The 26,673-nt window shown below is 38.4% G+C and overlaps 1 protein-coding gene across 2 annotated transcripts in view; it reads left to right on the top strand.

Annotated features, from left to right (window-relative positions):
- LOC139106621 (nicotinic acetylcholine receptor alpha7 subunit) overlaps nt 1–26,673 on the top strand; it is a 149,708-nt gene that overhangs the window by 78,115 nt on the left and 44,920 nt on the right. For both annotated transcript variants that reach the window (XM_070663532.1, XM_070663533.1), the window contains one exon: nt 18,977–19,021. In XM_070663532.1, the coding sequence (XP_070519633.1) occupies nt 18,977–19,021 (45 nt within the window). The remainder of the gene's footprint in view (nt 1–18,976; nt 19,022–26,673) is intronic.

The following is a 26,673-nucleotide window of genomic DNA, read 5'->3' as shown; positions in this document are numbered from 1 at the left end:
GGCCTCCTCCTCCTCTCAGGATGCTTGAGTTATCCGCCTGGTTATCCTGGTTGAGTTATCCTCCTTCGTTTAATCTGTCCTCCTCTGGATCTCCATCTGAAACAATAAAACACTTAGCTGATTAGCACAATGCGTATAGATAATCGATCGCAAAGACCAAAGTACATTTAACCTTTATATTCTATTCTACGTGTTATTCGTCGCGTATTACTAACAGCTTACCGTGCTCGTGTTTTGGTGCCGGGCGGCCGGTCACACATTCCAGCGCTTGCACGTGCACACCGCGCGCAATGTGCTCCGGAAGCAAGATACGTGCGCGTTAGCAGCTCGAGCGCCGAAGACGGAATGGAAGGGGAACGGGCCAGCCGCCGCTAGCGCGCACCGTTTCCTCTCCCCGCGCTCCCCGCGCCTACAGCCGTCGAGTCCCGAACCTTCGCAATGCGTACTAGCGCACGTATCGGTTGAATAACCTTAGATAAAAAAATGAAAAGAGAACGGGCCAGGCGCTGCTAACGCGCACGGTTCCTTTAACTTTTAAATATGTAGCTAACTATTAAACATCCTATATGTAGCTTAATATTAAACATTCTCAATTAATATTTTTAAGCTAAAGCGGTTTCCTTTTTATAATAATTTAATTATAAACGTATAGATTTTTAAAACATTAAAAGCAACAGTTTTAATTTTATAATTCTTCAAACTTTGTTACAATATTAATTTGAAATTAATACAATAAATGCAATTTTTATTTCTTTTTATTTTTTAGAGAGAGTTAACGCTTAAAAAAAAATGTCTTGAAAGTACGTGTACATAAAATCAGCCGCGTATTTTGTCCAAGACAATAAGATAAATATTTTAACCGGTTTGAAATTTAACTTCGTGTTATTTAAAGGTGACATGAATATTTCACATTCTGAAACTTTTTGCGAATCTTGCTCTTTTTGCCCATCGTACTTTTCACCCGTTTCTTCGCGCAAGTTAAGGTAGTTTCGCTTCGCAATTTCGTCGTAAAAGTAAGACGACCCTTGAAGTGTCGGTCGCGGTTGCGTGTAAAATGTCAGCTCGCGCAAAAGTATCGCCGACGATGTCGTGTCTTGAGCGAGCTCGAGTATTTCTAATCGCGTCAAACCGCGCACAGTGTAAACTTAATCACGGCAGTTTTTGGTCGCGCACTCCAAAGTCATTTCGAGCGGCCGGAGCGGAAATAATCGCGACGTACTCAAACGCGGCTGAGTAACTCGCGGCTGTACTACTTGCGCTCCCGCGCGGTTACTTTGGCCCCGTGTTCTCGCCGCGAATACATTTAGCGTTAACTGCAACTCCGCGAGTCTGACTTTTATTTAGCTAATACACAGAATTGTCTTGCGTCTCGCCGCTGCAGTTGTTTTCGAATAATGCGCCACGGTGCGGTGAGCATGCAGCGAATTTTAACTGGAACTGCGGCGTGAAACTTTAAACGACACGCCGCGCCGAGCAACGAAACATACACGTACAATTGTATTTAACAAAATTTTTACTGAGATTTGGTACAACGTAACGAGTAACCTAATTACTTCGTGGAGGTTTTTCTTTTTTTTTTTTTTCTATGTTCCTTTTCTATTACATTTATATCAATTGTATTCGGTTATACATCTTTCTGCATCTATTTCCAATATCTATCCGTTTCGTAATATCTAATATTTAGTTCGAAAATTGCATTATACCTTTTATCGGAATTCGCGTTCACGAACGTATTGCCACGTTTCGCTCTAATCGTGGTGCTCGAATACCAACCGCGCGGGAGTATGTGTTGGGTGTAATAGACACATCGGAAGGTGCGCCAACAGCAAAGTCTTGATGGTGCATTACACACGGTGAAATTTTGAATTGTTCCCGATCGCGACAGCGCCAGCGCATAGTTTCCGCTTCCGATGTTTAAGCACGGAGTAATGCCGAAATCAATGTTTTACTTCGTTTATCGGTATTGTAAGCAAGTAATCGGAAAGCCGCGAATTTTCTCGTTTACTTGCGAACAATACTAATGCGTCCGCTCGCACGATTCATTAAATTATTAATTGGACTGTAACAATGGATTATTACGTTTATTCAACCACGCAAGAACGATCGAATGGATTCGTCCGATATTCTGTTACGATGCATACTGCGAATCCGTGGATTTATATCAAAGAAATTAATTGCATACGTTAAGTCGTTCTACATGAATAAGTGATATTATACTGCGGTTACATACATGAATACATCTGGGCTATTTAAACAAATCTGCGATGCAGCACTTTCTTAACTATCGCATTACAGAACGATGAAGAACTTGAGCATTGACCTAATTACGACCGGAAATGTGGTGAAGGAAGAGATTTCGTTTTAATTACCGCTCCTTTTCTTAATTGCCCTGTCGTCATCTTTTTTTTTTTTCTCTTTCTTTTTATTATGTCGCATCAATTACGGGGCCGGTATTAATCCGCAAAACTCGTGTACTTTTACGGCAGTACGACGCTATCTTTTTTTCCCTTTTCTCGCCGAAAAATTTTCAATCGTATCGCCGTAAATATCGGAATGCACCGTCGGACACATTTATTATTGCCAATCTAAACGAGAGCCGATGCACTAACCGGCGTGTTTGCGCGGCAGATACTGATTCAACGCGCGATGCGAAACCAGTGCAGTTTTAATCTCGAAATTGCGGATGTCACTGTTCCTCGATAAAAGCCCGTCCCCCGCGCGCGAAAGTTCGATTAAACGCGCTGCGAATTGGCTCTTGGCCGTAAAACATTTCGTCTAGCATTTCCTAAATTCCGGTATCTTTCATTTCGGGGCAACTGGCAACGGAAACGAGTGATTCTGCCGTCTCGGATTTGCCGACCGGTTCATATGCAATTAATCGACAATGTAACATGATACATAAATGATAGAAACACTAGATAGCCATCGATATTACGTATTAATATTATAATATACAATAAAGAGGCCGCTTGTGATTATTGGTTGTATTACCGGCATAACTTGTTTTATTTATTGAAATTAATGCATTTAAACAAACTCGCGTCGAATTAAGCGCAATATAGTATGACAAATTCTTCAAAGACTTTTACAAATTTGCTTCTCAAGCTTTCAACGTTTTTTTTTTTTTTTTTTTTTTTTTTTTTTATTAATACATAACGTTCCCGTTCTCGGTATTTTCTTCCTCTAATTTTCGGAGACCCCGTCGACAACCAATTCTCTTTACATGGGTGTTAATACAGTTTGCACATTTTACAACTACAAAATGGGTAAGCTGTTTACGGACATCCCGTAGTTATTGAATTATCCCGATATAGAGTCGGAGTGTTACAAAGAGAAATGCAGCTATATCGGAATATTATCGACTACTCTGTCTCGTTGCTCATAATCAAATTCGAGCACCGAATTCGTAGCTAACTGAAGAACCGGATTGACGAGAACGCTACTGTAAATGGAAAAGCAATAAGCGGATGTTTTTCACGTAGGCGACTCGAAAACTAAAAGTATTTAATTACGCCGCGTCAATAACGAGGGGAGAGATGAACAAAATTTCATTCCATTTTCCTTAATTGCCAGCTTTTCAAAATTATTATTCGTTTAATTATTGAGACAAAAATTGGCGAAAGAGACGTACGTACGAGCTAAACGAATCTATGCGTTGTACCGCGGCTATTTTATCGTAAAACAATTGATTAAAATTGAGTCTGTGGCAATTAAAACATTTAATTCGTTATTTAACTTACTCCGATATTTCCCGGTCTCCAATCGTACGTTAGTGTGCTGTTACACTGCGCGTTTCAAGCGTATCAACGATTAACAACGTGGGCGCGTTTCCTTTCGGCTTGGACGTAACCGCAGCCCTCATATACCACGTAACATCGATGTGCACAGTCGCCCCCGACCATCGCCGTTGGCTCGCGCGATCGAACTGGAATTGAAACCCTACCCCTTTTATACCATGGAAAAGAGAGCCGCCATCATTTCGCGAACCAATCGGCGTGTGGCTTCTTTCAGCCCCAAAGTAAATAAAAAGCTCGCGGACAGAAGAACGGATAAGGCAAGAAGGTAAGGAGAAGACGGAGGAACGGACGAGAAAGGAAAATAAAATATCGGAGAAGATGCTCTCCACGGCAATTTACTTCGTCGAAAATTTTCCGCGGGTGTCGCGACAATCTTACGTAAATATCAAACAGCCTGACTTTTTTTTCATGCTCAAAACGCTCGACACGAAAGGTGGGACTTATATAAAAAGAGCCTAAATATTTGACGCCGTTTAAAGTGGCATTAAATGTCGAAATTTGTCCCTGTTACACGCTGAAATAAGTATTGCGAATGGTTTGACTCGTAATTTTTAAGTAGGACATACAGACAATTGTAAATTAAGAAGAGCCCTAATTTCAATTAAATACCCAGTTGTTTGTCTTGTTATTTAATATATATTATAAATCTTTTTCCACGGAGATTAGATTTTATTAAGCTGAATAATAAAACTGCGCCGAATATCATGAAACGTGCGGTAGAATGAGATTTTTGCTTAAGTTGCTCATTATACTTGCAATATACACTGCCCTGTTAGATAAAGTGAACAATGTTTATATAGCGTTACGTTTATAAGTTTCTTTAAGCTCCGCGTAATTTAAAAGATTTTTGCGCAGGTGGAAAAAAAAATCAAAATTATAAAAAATTCAGAAATTTCATGTATTTGTTTAATATAGTTTTAATGGATGTAAGAATTGAATTTTATGAAGAGATTACTAAGCGTTATTATTTTGTTAATTTATTAAATTACGTTTTACTTGAGTTTTCAGTCAATTTTCGTTGGAAGAATCTTAAAATCTCTGCAATGTAATTTATATTTTAGCTACGTTTATGGTTATAAAATCTTAATGCTTCAATTATCTTGCAAGCGTCATAATCGCTTCCACTGTCTTTGAGAAAACGCAAAGCTTTGCGCACATTTTGCTCCAACAAACCGCTTGTTATGTCTGATTGTACTCAGTAGTTAGTTATTACCCTTCATGTTACTTATTTTCCCGAACGTGATGCTACCGCCAGTACAGTAAATGCAATTAGCAGCTTCGCCGGCGGGGGAACTCATTTTGGTACGGGATCTGTGTAGAGCTAAGCTTACACGGTCTTATTACGCGGCTTATTTCGCTGCGAGTTATGCAGGCAGAACACAGTCTCGAATGTAGACGCGAAGAAAATTAGATCAGCGCGAAAGGTGCAAAATTAAGGAGCTGGAAAGTTAACGCTTTGCATCTTCCATCTTTTACTCCATGCGAGCACGGGACTAATTTTATATCAATTAGACACAATGAGGCAAGTGGAATGTTTTTCCAAGACAATAATATTCACAAATGCAAACAGGGAGCGGAAAATTTGTCGGTTTCCGTACGTGCCGGAAATAATTAATTAAGATACAAGCTGAACCGGTACATAAACTTTAATTAATTTATGAAATTTTCAAAGTTTAAGTTATTTGTAACTTTCGCGGTAAAAGTGACTCGAGCGAAGCGATTCTATTTTACGCGTAGATAATCCATCAAACTGGGCAATTTGCGGATAATTACGCGGAGCTTAAAAAATGATGAGTTTCCGCGAGCCAAGAAATAAAGAAACTTTCTGTATTATATCGCTGTCCCGGTTTGAAAAATAAAGACACTGCGCCGTTTTTTATAACTTTGTTGTCCCTCCCACTATACGAGGTTTAACCTCAAGGTAATCTCTGAATAATAAATGCAAAGTATAAAGCTACACGGATATAAGGTAGACGTAAATCAGTACCCTATTATTAATCTTTTTTTTTTCTTTTTCAAAAAAAGGATATTGCGAAAAATAATAAGGCATATTACATTTTCATCAAATTTTTTTAAAGCAAGTGAATTTATAATATTGGTTATCATTTTCAAATAAGCCATTTAATAAAAGGCAGCAAAGTGGCAGGAGAAAATACAATTTTTACTTCACTACCCTACTACTTTATTATCAATCGCGTTAATTTAGTATAAAGCCATATTTATAATACAAAATGTATGTAGGATTTGTCTGCCGTTAAATTTTTTTTTATTTTTTTTTATTTTTAATTACATTCGCATCGTTGCGCTTTGCCTCGTTAGCTTTCGTAATTTATACAATCAAACTTATAAATGGAACTTGCAAATTTTTTCCATTTTAAACATAAAACAAGAGGAAATTATTCTATAATTTTCAACTATAAAAAGATGTCATTCTGCTCATCGTCTCGGGCATCGGAAGGTCTCGGCCTGTCTTTACGCGGCACGTACGAGTGCTCAGAATCGCCAAGTTTTAATTAGCGTCCGGAACTGAGCCAAAGAACAAGGGAAAACTGTGAGAAATACGCAAAGGAAGACTATGCGGATAGAAAAACTTCTTTGCCCCCTTAACAGAAATCACGGCCGTGTTTGCGGTGAGAAATGCTTCTTCTTTTCTTTCATTATCCGACTTTTTCTCGTAAGCATCCATGTCGTAGGGCGCATTCTACTAGCACGTCTGCGAATGACGTCTGCCGCTCATTTCGCGAGAGTTCGTGTCGCATTCGAGACCACGGAAGAGTTAAAGTAAATGCTTCGCGTATAAAAATAATTTTACAATTCGCGTGAGTTATAAATGATAGAATTTATACCGCAGCCGTCGTTTGTGGGAAAAATATAGCGATGCATTCAAGATTTTATTTTGAATGTAAACTTTAACTCAAAAGACAAAAATTGCACGAATAATGGGAACAAAAAAATAAATATTTGCCTAACGTATTTGAAACATTAAAATATTATCCAACTTGTAATAAAATATCACGAATTTATAAGCGTTTGGCGGGGGAAAAAAAAAACCTTATCGCAAAATACTAGTTGGATAAATTTACTCTCGAAGCCGCTTACGCGGGCAAAATAAATTTAGTTAGCTGTCTGTTCATTTGATAAAGAGCAGTTCAATGATGTTTCGTTAGATATTTCGATTTGGGTATAACAACTGGATTATATCGAAAGTTATCCGGCTTAACAGCCGCACCTATCTGAATTTGCGGATGTCGTGGAAGCGACGACATTGATTGACGTATAATTTTCGCTTCCGCTAAGTTGGGAAGTCTATGGGCGCAAAAACTTGGGGCACGGTGCATCGTGACGGATTTTAAATCGATTTAAAATCGATTGTTCTTAAATAAAGGTGCGACGAGTATTTCTTATCGCAGTTTTGCGTTATTAAAATTAAAATACGCTGGGAAAAGTAATCGCCACGTTTTCATAGTCTACACAATTATAGATTCTACAGCGCGAGGTTAAAGAAGATAAATGGTTATCTAGCACTTCTTCGTTCTCATCTGCAACGCGTTTACATTATCACGTTTATTTAGCATTATTAAATCGTACGAGGCAACTTTGAACAGTGTAATTTATATTAATGGTCGCGAAAGCGTCTTAAAGTCTTCTTAGGGCATTGGAGCCCTCTGTACGATGGCATTGCTGAGACATAAGCGGAATTTACTTCGTCGCCAAGAGTGAACTAGAGTGCCGAAAACCACCGGGCGGTCTCTTGTGTTTAACCGGAAGTTACACTTGTCTTCGGCCAAAGTCTCGACATTCTTCTCGCCCCCGCGCTTTCTTACTTCGCTCGTTTTACTCGCGAATTCACCTAATCTGATGTCAATCCTCAATAAGATTTAATTACATTCACGTCAACTTGCAGCGTTTAACAACGCCGTGGCGGTCGACTCGATCGGGATTCCGTACAAAGAATTCGCGGCACGGACGCTTGCGGAGTTTACGCGAGATCGTCGGGCCCAAGTTTTAACGCGCCTTTTCGTTTTGCGCGCCTTGAGCCACCAAGAGGTGAATGTTAATTTTTGTTTTACCAAAGTTCGCCAGCGCCAAACGAACGAAATTGCCGTAGCAATTTCCCCGGAGCGACGTAAAATTCCTGTAACAATGCTTGTAGCGCGTAAAATACTTTTCCATTCGTTTTCCACAGAATGTTAAGCGTGTCGAATCCCGAACGGCGCAATAACATCGCCCCGCGTGGCCTATCACATTTTTTAGTACATCGACAAGATTCTCATCGGCGTTCGATTTGAATAACTACGCAGTTCGAACGACTCCATGACGTTTCTCTATGCAAGTTCCATTCTAAATTTACAACGCCTAACTTACTGTAAACTTATTCGATTATTTTTATAATCCCTCACAATGCAGCATCGTGTAATAAATATTCTGAATTATTGTAGCGAAGCTCATTTAAAAACCAGTTTTTAAAGGACGTAAACATTTTAGAAACTCGTAATTCTGAATTAACACATTTCTTTCGCTTCGAGCGGCTCATATTTTACATAGATAGAACTTTGGGATATTCCGCAAGATTAACCTCGTGAGTTTAAATCAGACGAGTTGCGGTGGATGCACGCCTGAATTACATCTTTAGCGAAACGCATTTCCAGACCGGCGAATAATTTTTGTTTTTCCAAAGAGCAACTGCAGAGTTGAACGAGAATTCACAACCACGCAAAATCAAAATAGAAGAATAGGAAACAAAAAAATATTTAATAAATCTCTCTACTATCATAAACCATTCATGTTACATAATCACGGGAAATTTATTTTAAATCTGTCTTTTTTTTTTTTTTTTAAACGTATATTTAATTTATAATATCTTTGTTAAATATAAAAAATACGTATAAGATTTATTTCAGATTTCTCGCTGCAAAAATTAAACTTACAAATCCAACCATTGTAATCGGAATAATGTCAAATAATTGATACTGAAATAAGAGATTTTGCTTTTTATTTCTTTCACTCGCATTGAATCCCGTTGAGACGTGCACGTGGAAGTCAAGCGTAAACGTTAAAGGCTTAATAAATGACGTGACTATTATTCGAGCGGTATCACCCGTTTATACCGTTCAATAACGTGAAGAGCGACTACTCGCCGCTATGCTTTCTAAAGAGGTATACGAATGAGGAATTAAAACGAATATCGGGAGCTCGTCTTTTTTTTTTTTTTTTTTCTTTTTTCGTCGTTAAATCCTACGATTCTCGAAGCGCGTAACGCGATATTAAAAAATGTCCGAGCCGAAGACACCCCTCTATACATCCTCGGGCGATGAAAGGCGTCGGTAATCCCGGCATTTACATGAAAATCGTCGGATCTCGAGTCCGCCACGGTTGGTTCCGCCATCGCGATAAATAACGCGTGCGAAAGATAGAAAAGGAAAGCGTAGTGGACTGCAAACTCTGGTTTATTCCGCTCGAAAATCGTGCACTATTTTTACATGGAAGGTAAAAGGGAAAACGCACTCTCGCGGGGCTCGTGAATGGTGCACACGACGGCTTTCCCTCCTGTCCCGCCCGCAATTGCTGGATTTTGCCGAGTCCCGGTTGAAACGGGGCTGATGAAAGACGTAACGTGGACGCGCTTTTGTCCCCCTTCTGTGCGTCGCAGCATTAGCCACTTTCGTCGGGAAAGCGTCGTGGTACCGCGGCATGTTGCGTAGTAATTTCGGACGTAAAGCCGTACATTACCGCAAACGACAAAATTGGTGCATACGTTGCTCTAAACTCGCTGCTGGGCGTACCGAAATTTACCTGGTGCCGCAACCGTGTTATTACTTGCGATCGTTTCTGCTCGCTCGGGAGCCAAATGTGAAAAACGAAACTGACCGCACGCACCGGTGATCTATAATTGTAGCTTTTATTTTAATGGATCGCCCGCGTGCGCGAGAGAAATGTTAAAAAAAAAAAAAATAATAAATTCTACGTTGGATTCACGCAAGATCTTTTAATCAATGGCTGTTAATGCGGCCGTCCGTCCTGTATCAAAACGCGACCGATTGCGAAACCGCAGTACGATGTATGCAACGACCGTCTATTGACGTCGTTTATACACGCGACTGAGGCAGCACTTGCAATATACCGGTAACGTGTAGTTTCGGTATCGTGTGGGAACGACGGTATTAATCCATCCGTCGGCTGTCGCGCTTAATTCCCGCCGGGCGTACTTTGACTCGCTCCAGAACTAAACGAATCTGATTGAATCAGAAACACGGTACTCGGGACATTAATTTTTATAGTAATTAAAAAACACCTTATAACTTTTGTTCAAAAGCTCGCTTGATCGAAAAGCCGTTGTTGTTGCTAGGTGGCTTTGATAATGTAATAAAATCGATATAATTTTATATAAGTTTAACTTCTCTGCAGTTGCTCTCTATTTTATTTATTTTTATTATTGCTGGAGTCTATAATTAATTTTAAAATGCACTAACGATTAAAAATCCTACACAAGATGTATAAAATATAATAATAATTTACAGAAAATTTAATCTGTTTTTAAAACCAAAGTAATCCCTACGTTGCTTAGAGAGCGCGGATAAAATACGATAACGGACGTCATAATTGATTACGATACTTCGCGTTCAAATCCCTCTAATTAATTAGCAGCTTTTTTTCGGCCACCTTGAGTTTCCTTCGCGGTGGCGGTCTGAATAATTGAGTGGCTAACTTCGTCCAGCGTTAATATAGATCTCGTCGGTGGTGACCCGTGTGACGGAACCCCCGGCATTATTCCGCACGGTAATAGTCTCTCCCTCGGAGAAGTTTACGACAAAGTTTCCCCAGCTCGGCGCCGATTAAAAAGCGTGCCCCGCCAAAAATACAATGGAGTTCTGCCAGTTGGTTTGCCGATCGCAAATAAGATTAATTGAGGGTCGAGGATACCGAGGGAAGGAAACGAAATATCGGGACCGATTAATTACTGGAAAAGTTCGCACTCCGTCCTCGCCGTGCCCAGGAACAGCCTGCCGTTTTAATAGATTGCGTACACAAGCGAAAGGAATTTGCCCCGATATTCCAATCTGCCGAAATCTCTCGTTTCTCCCCCCTTTTTTTTTTTTTTTTTTTTTGAGCGACTTGCCCTAATTGGGCCACGTTGTGCTTACTCGCGCCGCGCGAAACTCACCGCCGAGCTTTACATTCGATACTCTCCATGGTAGATTAAATTTACTTTTGAAATGAATAAAATTCAGAAATCTGGGAACGTAAAAAGTTTCATCTTCGCTTCGTTCGGCAGAAGAACGTATGAGAGCGCGCGAGTATATTGAGATGCGCCGGGCATAATCTCAAAATATAATATTATAAATAATTTGTACTGTGCGCGTATATGTCTAAATTGTGATAATAGAAAACAAGGGGTAAATTTTATATATTAATTTCGGCGGTATAAATTGTCCTTTGATCTGTTATGATTAAAATCAAATGTCGGTCTTCATTTTACTCAATCCTCAATATCATATATTACATAAATGTCACGTGGTATGTCGTCGTATATTTAATTATATTTTACGACATCGATATTACGATATCACGTCCTGCCTATGTGCGCGCAATTATATTCAGTATCTAATTACTTTCCAAACGCCATCGGTATATGATATGTATATCAGATTGCTATGTAAAGATTTATTATATATAAATATTAAATAACCCGCTATTGCAACGATACTGATTTGTATCGCTTTAATTAACAATTTGAGCATGGCCTTGCTGTATTAATTAGTGGTTGGACTTTTCAGATCATGCTTACGCTCCAATTCTAACAGAGAGTCTAACTTTTTTTTTCCCCCCCGCACCCGACCGAACTAAGTCGTCAGAGCTATCGTCGAAAGTTGGATTGCGGATAAGAAACTTTTTCTACACATGATAAATTGTAAGATTGACACGCCGAGTTTTCACCGCGATAGGATTAAGTAGAAAGAGAAAAAAAAAGACACTTGGTAATAACAGTCTTAAATATCTGACTCTTGCGCCACGAAGAAATAAGAACACGAAAGTACGAGTGACATAAATTGGCATTTTTGTCATTTTTATTTACGATCCTGTCTCCCGCAACATAGTAAAATATGTCAATCGTTATATGCAAATACTGCTGCCTCTATAATATAGCAATATGTAAATTTAAAAATGTTCCATAATGCTTACACTTTGCTATGCTTTTTTAATATTTCACATGGATCGGCGCGAAATAAGTATAAGTATTCGAAATTTATTTCATCAATAAAATGTGCCAAAATATGCAAAATTGAAAATAATTTTTTATTCGCGTCTTGACACTTTAAAAAAATCGGCTATGAAAATTGGTGTAGGCAGACTTTTGAGAGTGACTTTTAATATATGTCCACTTGATCGAATTAAATATTTTTTATTCGGAAGGGGAAACACTCGTATCCCTTGTCGGTTACCTGCCCGTCTATTTGACGTTTTAGCAATCAACGAGTGACCTTTGGGATATAATGAAAACGGTTTGATTTCCCGTGTAAGTCCTCCAATAAAACGTTACTTTTATACGGAAGTATCATTTATCGGAAAAAAAAACCCGGAATGTTTCATGAAACTTCACCCGTTTACGGAATGCGTTAAAAAAAACGCACAATAATAGCGGCATTCCATCGTCGAGGGTGCTTTTTTTAAAATTTGCATTTACACTTATCGCGCGTTCAATAAATAAACACGCACGGTGATCAGATTCCCTATTTACACTTTTATTTCGATGCGTTGTAAATTATTCGACAAATAAATTTTTAGAAGTTAATACTTTTTAATTAAGGATATTTAAAAAAGTGTGTTAATATTATAAATTAATTTGGTATACAAACATGCTTTAATATACTTTTTTAAAATTCTCTGTTTTTTTTTTGCTGCTACGCGTCGTAACGCATCATTATCTACGATCTGCTAGGCGTTACCGATCAGTTCGTTTGGCTTCGATGCATCTGTTCAATTGTATCGTTGCAACAATCGACATCGGCTGACCTTTTCGACGCAATGGAGGCCACGCGAGAGTTCGCGATTCCGTTCGAATCCTATCCGGGACGCAAATTGGCCACGTGACATTATAGCATTCCCCAAATGACTGTAACACGTTACGGCATTGCTCTCTACCGTTACATGCATGCACACATAACATCGCCCCATTCCTCCCACTTAATCCCTACGCGTCTCGATCTGCCGAACAATGCGCCCAAACCAATGATGAGCTTTCGGAGAACGCTTTCCATGCGTCATACTATCGAGAGACGGGGGCGCGTGTTTCACAAATTTTTCGTTCGTGTAATACCGTACGCTATACTTAAAAAAAAATGTACGTGTCAACCGTACTTGACTATTGCATGAGATTTCATTATCCATTCCTTTTCAATAGTAATTAAAATGACTGAATATTTAAATAGAAATTATCAATAATGTCGCAATAGTCACTTAAATCGCACAAACCTAATCGGTAACGCGATTCGATAAGCGCTTAAACTATTCACGTCGTTGAAAATAATTTTTTAATTAAACCAAATTTGTTCTTTGAGTTTTAACGAGATACACAATGCGTGCATTATTTTGGTATTATTAATAATATGACTACCGCCGTATTATCATTATCACATGTTCCGAAATTATGAAATTCCAGTTACGCATCCGTGTTGCGTCGACGTTACAAATGAGTCACGTACGTAAACTCTCAGAAACAATCTGGTTGATGGAGAATTTTAATGCGGTAGATAACGCAGCCGCTCAATTTGTTTAAACTTTTCGAGAAGTACGTACCCTGGGAAGAGACCGCGCGTGACTCCGCGAATAGTTTGAGGTGCTGCAGGATATATACAGCAAAATGATATCCCCGGAGACGATTTCGTTACACCGTATCTACATCCGGCTGCAGTATAACTAGGTGATGCGCCACCGTGGCGAGGACGAATTTGGGATTCATGTTCCCGCTAGAGAATCCGGGGATTCGAGCACGCCAATTCCCCGCAAAGTCATTCGTAAGGTTTCGCAACACCTATTGATTTGGAAATTACTTTGGGATCCCGTTCACCGCGTTCCTACATTTTAAATCAAATCTAATGACCATACGCCTCACGAATACCTATCTAACGCCGTACGATTGTTTGCCAGCGCGACGAGTTGGAAATTTACGATTGTAAATTTTGTGAATTCCATCAATTTGACATTTATGCATTCGAAAACAACGCGCGAGCATCGCCTTAGCAGCCTTTTAATATTTTACTGCCGTTAGAACGATCGTTAATATTTCTGGTACACTTGGTTTAAAATCACTGACACGGAAAGAATACCATCTTTCAACTATTCGCTCATGGTAATTTTATTAATTCCGTCATAAATGTTTCTGTACTCTTTTCGATGTCGACTGTCCATCGCGTTTAAGCGAAAATTTATACACCGAGATAACATCTGACTTTGATGTTACTGATAGTAATTTCTTTGACTATTTCGTCACTTGACGTACTTAACATTTAATTTAAATTTAAAATTAAAATAAAATATATTTTAGTTAATTTTTCATACACTAACCGTGAATTTATTTTAAATCAAAGGTACGAAATAAATGATGCTCCGAGTATCGTTGATTAAGATAAGTCTTCAAAATCGTCGCGCAACAGTCAGACGTAAATTATGCTCTATTTTATGACAACTATTTACGTTCCGACAATACTTTACGTTACGCTAAGTGCGTTATATGTCGCGAGTATTTTCGCTCGCAATTCCTTAGATGGAAATTCACATAATTACAGTTATCTTCGTGTAAGCCAATCTAACTTTATAGTAACATATACTTCTGTTACTGGGTCTCTATGATCCAAGTTACGTAACTTTATGGAACATTTAACTTTCAAATTGCAATACGCGCTAGTTCATATTAAATATTTTTGTCTCTTGTCAATGTGGAGTTTGTACGATAAAAGTAATCAAGAAACGGAAATGTATATTCACACTTTCGAATCGTATATTTTAATTCGGCCGTTACGATCCTCCGGGGATATTGCATTAAAACTGTGAGGTATTGAAATTAGTTGCCGTTAGCTTTTGAGGGCATTAATCCGCTTTAAACCTAAGCCAATCCAAACATTATCCCCGATATAATTGCTGTTACGCGAATTTCCCGCATAAAGAATAGTAATCGAGGTCAAGGCGATTTTAGTGCAAGTATCAACGTTCAAGATAGCCGAATGCACGTGTCGAGAGGAGATACCGGGCTCTCCTTTGTAGACGCAATCGAGCTAGGCGGTTGATTGAAGTGACCGCAATAGTCTGCGGCAGTGTTCAATTTGTCGGGGCAGGTTCTGAACATTCTCCTCGGTCACATAAAATCTGTACAATCGCGGCTAAACCATATCGCAAGCGGATCATGAAACAATCCTCGGCATAGTTTCCTAATCAGTATCCGGAATATCTACAATATTAGGTAATACGATTATAGAAACGGTATACATCCGAATGCAATATGATTTAATTAACTGAAATAAATACCAAACTTTCAGTACAATCGGATTTATAAATAATTACCGACAAATGCGTGATAATGAATCAAACTCCGTATCAAGATTTTTTCTTACCGAAGCGCATAGAAAGAAAGAATAAGTAACAAAATTAATTTTTATTTTATAATTAGTGACGCGTTAAGCGAAACTAGCTTGGATTTAAATGTATTCGCGATTTCCAAATAATTTACGTTCTTTAAAAATTAAATGTTCATGTAGTCACGAATAAAATAAATAAAATTCTTAGTCACATTGTGTGCTTTGTTTTTTTTTTTTGCAACCCTCAAACAATCCTAACGGACAGTTACATTGCGGTGAAACATTTTTCTCTTTTTCATTCTCGTTTAACTACGCGTCAGAAGGCAGCCTGTTAAACCCTCCAAGTATTTGCCCCAGACTGTTCGAAAATTCCAGTGGAGGACTCGGTGCCCAGAAAAACAGAGTACGTTGGAACAGGTCCAGATAATAGCGTGCCGCAAGATTCGACAGTCATCGGGGGGGAAAAACGAAGCGCCGTTACTTTTGGCGCAGAATAAAAATTCTTTCAGATTAAAGATCTGATCAGTTGTACTTCGCAAAGCATAATGGCATTATTGTCTAACTACTTGTTGTCTCTCTCTCTCTCTCTCTCTCTCTCTCTCTCTCTCTCTCTCTCTCTCTATGAAATATGCAAAAAGCATGTTACCATTGTATTACTATAAAACATAAAAATTATACGGTTCTATACGACTCCGCAATCTTGCACTGCAGTTTAAACTAACGACACAACGTTAAAATCGATCTCTACCCGAACTGCGCTAGTAAATCGCGGCACTGTTTTAAAATTAGGCTGAGCTTTTCCTGGCGTTCCTTCAACCGCGGCCCTGTCCTATTAGCCTACAGAATCGAGTGAGGCCGTACGGAGAACGGCCGACAAAATGAAAAGTTTCAGCGAGACGTTAAATTATGCAAGGAAACACGGCGAAGTAATGACTGCGTGGATTAACCTCGACCTTAGATGGAGCTTTGGACGGTGGTTTTTGAAAGGGTGAGGTTAAACGATAAGATCCAATTATCGAGAAACAGTTTATCTCGCGGACGAACGAAAGGATAAGCCGGGCGAGAAACTCCAGAGCTCACTTTTCTCCACGGGAATAGTTCAGGACTCCGAAAACGTCCGATATATGCCACGGAAGAAGAAAAGCCGATTGTTAACTTCGTTGATCTATCGCCGATTTAAAGAACAGCCGAGGACTTATCGAGGCGAAAATAATTACAAGATTGCTATCGACGAGCATAAATAATCTGTATTTCTTAAGGCGTGTATAGATCGAACGGACACCGAACAAACACTGTAAACGCGAACTGTAAATTCGTTCGTCTGTACGATACGTTATTTTTGCAGCGATCTATTCGTTTATGAATGCGTTCGCCGTTTGCTCGACGCTCGCTCGCCAGGTGTTCCACACCTTTAATAATTTCGGAAGAAATAAAGTGGAATATATCTTTATAAATATAAAACACGTATGTGCAACTGTTGTTATCGTTAAGATATCTAGTAACATTTATTATGAAGCTAAAAGATTTTTTTTTATTGTAAAATTACTTAGATAATCTAAAATAATATTTTATTAAAATTTCGACAATTATGAGATATTTGTTGATTAATTTTCGCAATATTTCTGCGAGAAATGTTTTCCGGTATCACGGTATAAAGCTATCTTTTGTACTATAATGTTATATATTATTTCGTTGTTTCCGCCGCTTCTCTCCTTGGTCCTTTCCTGATACAAGGATCGATATCCATGTATTACCGTACGTTTCGAGGATATATCGAAGTTCATCTTTGTGGATGCCACCTCCCGTGGGACACGGGAATGCAGGTTTCGTGTAGCACGGGAGGTAAGCATTCCTCGTGTAAGACGCCGCTCGTAATCAGGATAAGAACGCAGTTTGAACATGAGAAACTCGAAAACCGATGCTTTACGTGACGAGGTTGATAATGCACGAAAAGAACAAACGAGGTCAGAAATTTCGTACACGACGGCAATAAAAATGGTAGCAATACGACGAACTAACCGTCGCATTGAGGACAGCTTCTACCTTGTATGTCAAGCAGTCGCGAGGTTTGTTACATACACTCATTCGTCGCATACGCGCGATATTTGTCTTCGGGATATTTCTCTCGACATGCGGAAACGACGTAAAATAAGGCCTTTTCCCCAAAAAGAACTGCAGTATTTTTTTGTTTTTAACATTTCCGTCAAGCTTTTATCCTCTTTATTTTTCATAAATTCGTATGCTTCTATTTCGTACTCGTATTAAACTTTTTTTTTTTAGTATATGTATAAAGAATTCTATTTATTACCGCGTTAAACTACAATTTTAAATATAAAACCTAACAAATTTTTATGACCATTTACCACAAATCATCCATTTTTTAAATTAAAAGTCTTAACTCATACATAACGTTATAATTATATATTTCATTTTCTTTAATTTTCATTTATGAAACCTTATTATATTTTTAGAAAATGCAAGTTTGGTTAATTGAGACAATTTCATACACGTTGTATGAGAAGAGTTACTACAACATGTATCTACGTATATGTATTTTATATAAAAATTTTTAATTTGTTTCTGAAAGCGAAATTAAATTTTTTGAATTCTCGCTGGTTGGCCATTTTTTTAAAACTGGTTTGAATGTAATTTCTCAGCTTGCAGTAACGAATGATAACAATCTACGTTCATATTTGTAGTTATAAACATTTATTATTATTTTTTTTTTATAAAAGTTGGCTTAATTGGTATACGACGACTAATAAAGACCAGCCCAATTATTTATCGTACTTTCGCGACGCACGGTTAAAAAAAAATTCTTGAAAAATATTTCAAGTTTTGTAAAACGTTTTCATGAGCGGAAATGTTATTTCGTGATAACGTTACCGGATTATCCTGTAGTGTGTTTTCTAACACTACACTGTCTACAAACGGAGCTTGTTCTCAAGAATTTATTATACTAAATTTGTTACAGTCGCGAACATATGTGCAAACATTTTACTTTGCTAGCGATGTCTAATTGATTAAATAATATACTTTGTATGTCATTATTCTGAAACTTGTGGATATTTTGAGCAATGAAGGTCTTTTATCTTCATAAATCTTGTTAAATACACATGCAGCAATTTTTTAATTGCAATATGAAACTGCGTAATGAGCCACGAACACGCTTATAGTGCGTCAACTCGTTTTGCGTCAGACAAATTTTAAACAGAATTCAAGCCTGCGACTTTTAAAATAGCAAAGCCTTACATATTTATAATATTAATTTGCAATATTAAAATTTTGTTTTTTTAAAATAATAGATATTTCGTATGCGTTTAACATACGTTATGTATAGAATAAAAAACCAGGGATTTTCCTGTTTATCTTTTATTCATTATTCTATATAAAGTTCGTTTAATGGCTTAAAGTCTGCTTATTAACGCATAAATGCATATTATTCAGCAAATATTAAACAATTATTCAGCGAAAATAATGATTATTAAAATCCATTTCTTTTCCTTTTTCGTTGTTAATTGCAAATTATTTTTATTTAAAACATGTTTTGATTAAAAAAAAAGAGAAAAAGATATTCAATGTAATATTAACATTTAATTATTGTTACAGGACGAGAAGAATCAGTTGCTCATCACGAATCTCTGGCTGAAACTGGTGAGTGTTCGCTTTCTAAAGTTTTCTATTCGAGAAAAATAAAACGAATCGCGACGTCTTTCCAATTGATAGCTGCCACTTACACGAACGGCACGAAATTTGCGGAAGATACCTCGGCTATTTTTTAAAAGATCTTTACTCTTCAAGTTAATTGAGCGACTAGTCCTGATAGATTTGTGGTTGTTTAAGAGTGATCCAATATACCGCATTACACACTATCTGGTTTTACCCAAGCGTTCCCAAAGTTATTCTTGCGGAATAGTCGCGCCGTGTAAATTTCGCCCCAATAAAAAAAAAATCTATAACTATGCTAATTTTTTTAAATCAACAATTTCTCATGCAACTTAACGTTCGTACGAAAGTATCGTTTTACCGTTCAATCGTTAATGTATTTCGAAGTGCAAGATAAGAAAGCGTCGGCGAACATAACTAACAATAAGTAATATAACGAGATCGAAACGGATTTTTATCGGGTCTCGAACTATTAATAGAGTCGCCGCAACAGGTTTCTCCCAGAGCACGGGGGAGCGAGGGTGCGCCCTTATTAGGACTGCAACAGTATTTTCTTTGAGAGAGAGAGAAAGAGAAAATGACTTCCGATCTGCTCGTTTTCACCGCGCAAAGGTGCTCGGCCACTGTTTATTTTTCTCAGCTTATGGGACGACTTGTTCAAGTTCGATCCCGCACGAGCTCACGCGAGCTTTACAGTGACCCGAATTCGAACGATTCCACCGGCGATCGTTTTCGGCTGATTGACGGATTGCACCGCATTGGACACGCGAAGCCCTTCGGCGTCCCTGACAAATCCAGCAACAATGCCGATGGCGAAGGTTACGACCGTTTCGCTATTGGTTGACCCTAATCCCTGAACACGGCCTTAATCTTTCACCGCTGCGAATTAATACTCCGGATTTGCTCGGCAATAAAATCTCCGTTAAGTTTATGACATACATTATTATTATCGGCTAAATTAACGTCTCGACTCATCGCGTTTCTTTATAAATTTGAAACTTATCTCAGCATAATCTTCGCGTGATCCCCGTTTTCTATCGCAGTGATGTTTCACCCCCGACATTTGAGAAGTATAACATTCGCAATTTTAAGGCTCCTATTATGTCGAAAATATAGAAATGTCAGCCTCCTCCGGTCCCTATTTAATCTTTTCCTCGTGCCTCGGAGACGGTCAATGCATACGGAAGTAACACGCAGCTGCATGTGACTCAAAATGCCGATATGTTTGCAAATATAAATCACGTAGGCATTCAAAGAACCATCGACATCCGCGGGTGTCGATATGATGTTGCATATTTTTTGGACGCGCGTCGCTATCAGATACACTCGCGTCGAATGCAAGAAGAGGGCCAAAATTAAATCTATCTTCCCGGAAGAACGGCATACACTTTACTCTCTCGTGTTCAAAATACGCAAGATCGCATCTGCAATATCGAGAGGTAGCCGAACGCGGTTTATCTAGATCGGGAATAATAGAGGTCTATGAGAAAACACGCGCTCGTGCTTTCTGGGGAAAAAAAAAAATGTAATAGCTTTGCATCCTTTTTTTTTATGCAAGGGTCGCAAAGATTTAACCCGCGGTGTTAATTTGCTGACGATTTACGCGACGTTATGCCTCTAACGCGGCGGGTATGAATGTTGCAAACACACCCGACACTCGTAATTACTACGGTCGCCAAATATTATTAATTTAACTCGCGCGAATAGTTTATTAAATCATGCGCGGCATGTAATATTCCATTTTTAGACTAAAAGGTTATGACGTCACGTGTACAAGAGTCAGCCAGCGTGCATAATTTTTTTTTATTCGTATATAAATTGAAAAAATACAAGATTAAAAGATGCGATTAAAAGGTTCTGTTTGTTACGTCAGAAGTGATTACCTTCAATACGCCCGTACTCGTTCGTAAAACAATTTTGATCTGCGCTTTCCGTTCGACGGGCCGATATTTTACTAATGTTTGGACTGCAAACTGGATGATGAATCAATTTGATTCATTGATCTTCGTTACAGTGAAACGTTACGAATAAAATTCGCACACTAGCGTCGTACAATATGAACAGCGTGAATCCAATTTATCTTTCCGTGCGATCTCTTTCATGTAATTATTATTGTAAATTGGCCAGCTATTGTTAAGAATTATTAATGATTTAATGATATATTATGCGCGATTGCCGGTAGATAATTGTCAAAAATATTCAAGTGTTAAAATCGAAATAAATGTTCCTGTCGGTTGCATTTATTTGTTTTATACCGCTTCGCGGCGAGCTGTGTGTATCTTCATATCAAACTCACGTCGTTTTGTCGTTCTGTCTTACTAAGTGAGCGATCGGATGATCGATGATAAAATGTATGTACTTAAAAAAAAAAAAAAAAAAAAAAAAAACGAGGACCCGCAAAAACAAAGCGCGATGAGACAAGACGGTTTTACAAATTACGTTACTTCGTCTATTGTACCTTCTCGACCGCGCATAAGGTAGAAAGAGAATTAACATAATTTTCGCCACGGTTCGAACAAAAGGTATAACTAGCTCGCTCGGCGATACCGCGAGCTATTGGCGAAAGTACGTATACGAGCGCAACACGTACCGACTGCATCGTAATCTGTACGTTCACGCGTGGCTATCCCGAGGCGCCTGGCAATTTCTTCCAACGGATGGGTGATAGTTGAGCGCCAGATCGGCGAAACGGCTACCCGGGGATTCCTATCGGATAATGGAGATCCCGTGTTCGGATCATTTAGGTATCTTCCTTTAGATGATACAGTGCATTAGAGAAGAAGACCGTCCGCGTTACACGATAACCGTGAAACCTTTCACGGGTCTCAAAGATCCTCCCCGGTTATTTCATGCGCACCGAACTGCTCGGAATTTAGTTTAACGATTGGTTACGGCGTTATAATGGTCGTTCTGGCACGGTTTCTTTGGTTAACGTAGCGTATTTTTTAAATACCTTTGTCCGATACTTATATTGTCATAGTTATATAAGCAATTCTTTATACGTGTGTCAGACATGCTTCGCGAGTTCCATTACTGCTGCGGGAACGATAAATCACGCGGGGTGAAGGTAATGTATAGGTACGCGTAGGGTTCCCCGGCCGGTTGTGTGCTTTGCTACGTGCTAAGAGTGGAAACCAGTGCAACTTGGGCGACATAAAATATAAAACTCCACGCCAAAGACGATGTATTACGTGTAAGTGCATCGGTATGCGAGTCACATCTGAAGCGTGATTAATGCGACTTCTCGCGAATGTTAGTACGCGTGTCAAGAAAGAGACGATCATATTGAACCCTCTTCGCGAAACGAACTCGGTAGAAATTAGTAATATCTGAAACAGCCTCGATTCGAAGTCGTGCCTGGAATTCCCCCGAACATCTGTCACGGACAATAAATTTGAAAGAAGAATCGCTCTCTTTTAATTCCGAAAGATCTACTGCTTTTGATCCATCCAACATTTTATACATCTCGTAAGACAATTCTCCGTCGTCGATGGAACGATATTAAAGCGACAAATCTCCCGACGCCTATTCAAGACGGACGAACTTCCACTTTGAGAAAATCCGCGATCGCGGCGAAGAACATCTCGAGCCCGGCGTAACTATTTGGCCGGCTCCAGGAAAGAGAGCACTCAAGCAAGAAGAACACTAGCGAGTCTCGGTGAGCTTTAATGGGCCAACCGGCATTATGAGCGAAGTCAGAAATCCCGTACCGTTCGCAGCGGAAGCCATTTCTTTTTCTCCCAGTGCATCTTTTCATTCTCCATCTTTCGCACCCGACATGCTCTCACGGTTCCCCTCCACCCTGTACTGTGCACTTAGGTGAGTTCATTCACGCGGCACAATCTATTTGGGACTCGCGAGTGTAAAAAAAAAAAAAATTTACACCAATGCGAATCGCGGAGATAAAGAAGTTTGGGTGCTCCTAAATCAAATTTTATTTTTAAATCAATCGCGGAAAAATATTCTATACTCTTTGTTCTACTCTCTTTGTTTCAAGAGAATGCAGATTTTATCGAAATGATGGTATATCCAGCTTAGCTTTGTAAACGGACGCGATATCTCTATATTTGTTTTTTGCATCAAATATTTGAAATTGAAAAATTGGAACTAAAATAGAAAAAAAAATTTTTTTTCTTCGCACAATATGTGCCATTGCAATTTTTTTTCTTTCTTTGATAATAAAGCACACCAATTTTTAAACGTAAATAAATTGAAGCAACGGAAAGACATATTTCTATCTGAAACTTCTCGACACAGAAAGTCGCATAAAAAAAAAAAAAAAAAAAGAATCAGATCGGAGGCAACAGCTTGCATTCGTATACTTTGCAGTTAATCTTTTTAGGTCCGAAACTTTTGACGACGAATTTAAAATAAGGATTAAAAAGACACAGGGAAAACACTCGCAATAAACTTTCGATTAAAGTTCAATTTGGCAATTAACGGCCACTCCACGCTCGAAAGTTCGGATCGTAAATAATACAGCTGCAATACTTATCGCGCAGAGAAAGTTTCTAAATCTTGATTAAACGCGATGAATTACACCACTCTTTTTATGCGTGTTAATTACGAGGACTCTCGTCTTGAAGTGACGTTATTTATCCATTAAACGTAATTGCTTAATTAAGCGTGCAGTAAGAGATCACCCGATATCAATTTTACGCCGATTTAATTTTCAATGCCCGCGCGATAACTTACTCTTTCCTTTTGGCGCGGATAAGAATTCGTTTATAAAAGATCCTGATACGAGATATTGTTTCGAAAAGGCTGCGTCAACTTGAGAACAGAATGACGTTGCGTGCAAGAGCTTCACGATATGCGGATCGCGTTCAATAGCTTTCGCATGCTGATTAGGAATGGATTTGCCATGTAAATGCAAGCTGTCGAGCATACGCTCACGAGAAGTTACAATATCCCTTGGATGCTGTTTACGAATTGCTGAGTACCTCTCGATGCGAACGGTTCGGGATGCATATCTGAAGAAACTGCCAATACCATCTGGATCGTTTCAATCGGTATTTTTATGAATCGCGAACAGCTGTCTCGTATCGACTTACTTTTAATCTCGCTACTGCCTTAATCAATATCGCGCCGTATCTCCGCAAAATTAATTGCGGCACTCACGGCATCGCGAGATCGTTTTAATTACGCCCTTTTTTTCCGTCGCGTTTTTTCATATCGATAGAAAAAAAAAATAATCTTGTATGAAATGGATTCGAACTATTATTGAATTATTATATATATATTAATTAATTCTTTTTAGCTAAATTTAAGATTACGTGTACGTAAATATATTTTTAATTCCAAGTCATTTGCATATGGAGATTTTCCAAGAAACCTATATAAATCAGGGTGTACCTCTTCTAAATACGCGAATCTTAAGCTCGGCTTTATGCATTCCTTTTGCTTTATACCGCGAATTGTAAGTGTAACAGGATCCCCGCCTAAGGGGATTAAGACTGAATGAAGATCAAAGATATAGATCCGGAAAGTTTAATGGTTAGATTGTCCTTTAAATGAAAGATTAAAGCTTCGGTACCAATTTCGTAACTCCCCCTCTCTCCCACCCCAAAGTGCTTTGAAATTCCAATATTCAATTTGATTTGCTAAGTCTCGCTTTAGAAAATCTAATTTGTTACATACTCCTATCTACAATTTGATGTGTTGTATACCATAAGAAACATTCAAAAGGCCGTAAGTTTTTACTGATAATCGAATTAATTAATAAACACGCTGAATCATTTAACGATATGGCTATCACAATCGTGTGTTCTATAATTCCGTAAAAGATTTACGGAACATTTAAATTTTTCCCGTTAATTATTTCCAATTAATGATTTTTCTGTAGACGACGTCACAATCATTTATCGGCAAAAACAAGCTTTTTGCGTTTGAATAAAAACAAATGTGCATACGGATTCCTCAAATTCTTGTATAAATTCACTGTGTAGCTGGAAACGATGCTTCGTCTATTTCTCCGACCTAAGCTTTGAGTACACCAGAGCGACCAACGAGCGGAATATTTGCCGAAGTCGGAGGATACGCCCGACTGTGATGTTCCGACTATCCTATATCCCACGCGAACAATTTCAATTATCTTTTGTACGGAATTCGCGAATAACAATCTGGGAAGGTCCAAGGAAAAACGCTTCGAGCAAAAACGTATTCTTTTAAAAGAATTAAAAATTTTTTCACCGAAATATTGAAGGCAAAATAATCTATCTCTATCTGTCTCTTTTTACTGGCCGCACTATATTAAATTAAAATGCTTTTTCAGTGTTAATTCGCGTACTCTTAGACAAAGAGGAAATTCCTTTTATATTACTAGCTTTAAAAAAAAATTACTAAATTGTATTTATTATCAAACCAATGCAAAAAGAATCAGAGGAGATTTATATTTCAAAAATATATTATGAATGCACAGTTGTTATTTGCATTTCTGTTAATGTAGCAACTCGGTGCAAATTTGCAATCGATTGCATTTAATGTAGCCAATTTGACGTATGTTTGTCAATGCGAGACACGAGAATAAGTGTTTTTAACAGTATTCATATTTAAACGAAAATATTTGAAAAATGCAAAACGTAGAATTCCATTAATATTTATAATTTTTTTTATTAAAAATTGGAATCTAGTATAATTGGAATCTCGTATAAAATCACTTGCTTTTTTGCGTGGAACGTTTCGTATTGTAAAAATTTTATTAGTATAGCGCATAAAAGTTGATGAAAAATGCTATAAATTTTTTGGTAAGCTCCAATCCTGACATAATTTTTAAAAAATATCGCCTGCTACTTCTACGTCTTACATTATCTCGCGATATATGCGCAATCGGGGACAAATTAGCCAATTTTTCAAGAGTTAGGTTGCTACTTCGAAGGGTACTCGTTAAAAGCTCGCAATGAAACGGCATATTTTATGCGAGATATGAATTATTTAGATTCCGCGTAGCCGTGGCTGAATAAATTACATAGGTCTATAACGACATAGTTGTTCGTAAATATTTTCTTAGCGCGTTAAAGAGCACCTAAATACTTGTACACAAAATCTATTCATTATGCATTTTCTTTAATCAAACATTTTTTTATTTGCGGCTTCGAAAAAAATTTTTATTTGTAAAAAGAAACGAGTAATATATTTCCCGACCTAAAAATATGAATTTATTAATCCTTTCATATCGAGCCTATTAAATACGTTCTGTTTAAATAGTTGTTTAAATATGTACGAGCAATCAAAGTAATTCATTTAGTGTTAATGCGAACACGAATCTAAAGTTTACACACGTCAGAACACACGTATCTGAAATTTACACGTGCATTACGCGAATCCTGGGACAGAGACGTTGATTACAGTGTTATCGTCGTGGTTACGGTTACATGCAGCGGCCCGGGTCACTATCACGGATCGACCTCGCGTGTCCGCTCGAGCAAGAAGGGGCTCCTTACACCAGGGCGCCGTTTTCCGATAAATTCAGGTCGCTTGAGTAATCGAGGGTGCATTAACCGGTTCTCATCGAAAATTGAGTTACATCGCTAGCTGCTGGCACCTCTCTCGTCAAAGGACGCGAATGTGTTGTAAGCCGCGAGCGCAAAATCTCCCTAACTTCAAGTGCAAACTCGCATTATCGCGACGTGTGCGCAACG

The sequence above is a fragment of the Cardiocondyla obscurior genome, linkage group LG11, assembly GCF_019399895.1.
Source record: "Cardiocondyla obscurior isolate alpha-2009 linkage group LG11, Cobs3.1, whole genome shotgun sequence".
In the NCBI taxonomy this organism is placed as follows: domain Eukaryota; kingdom Metazoa; phylum Arthropoda; class Insecta; order Hymenoptera; family Formicidae; genus Cardiocondyla; species Cardiocondyla obscurior.
Note: the sequence above shows the minus strand (reverse complement) of the source record. Positions and strands in the feature narration are given on the sequence as shown.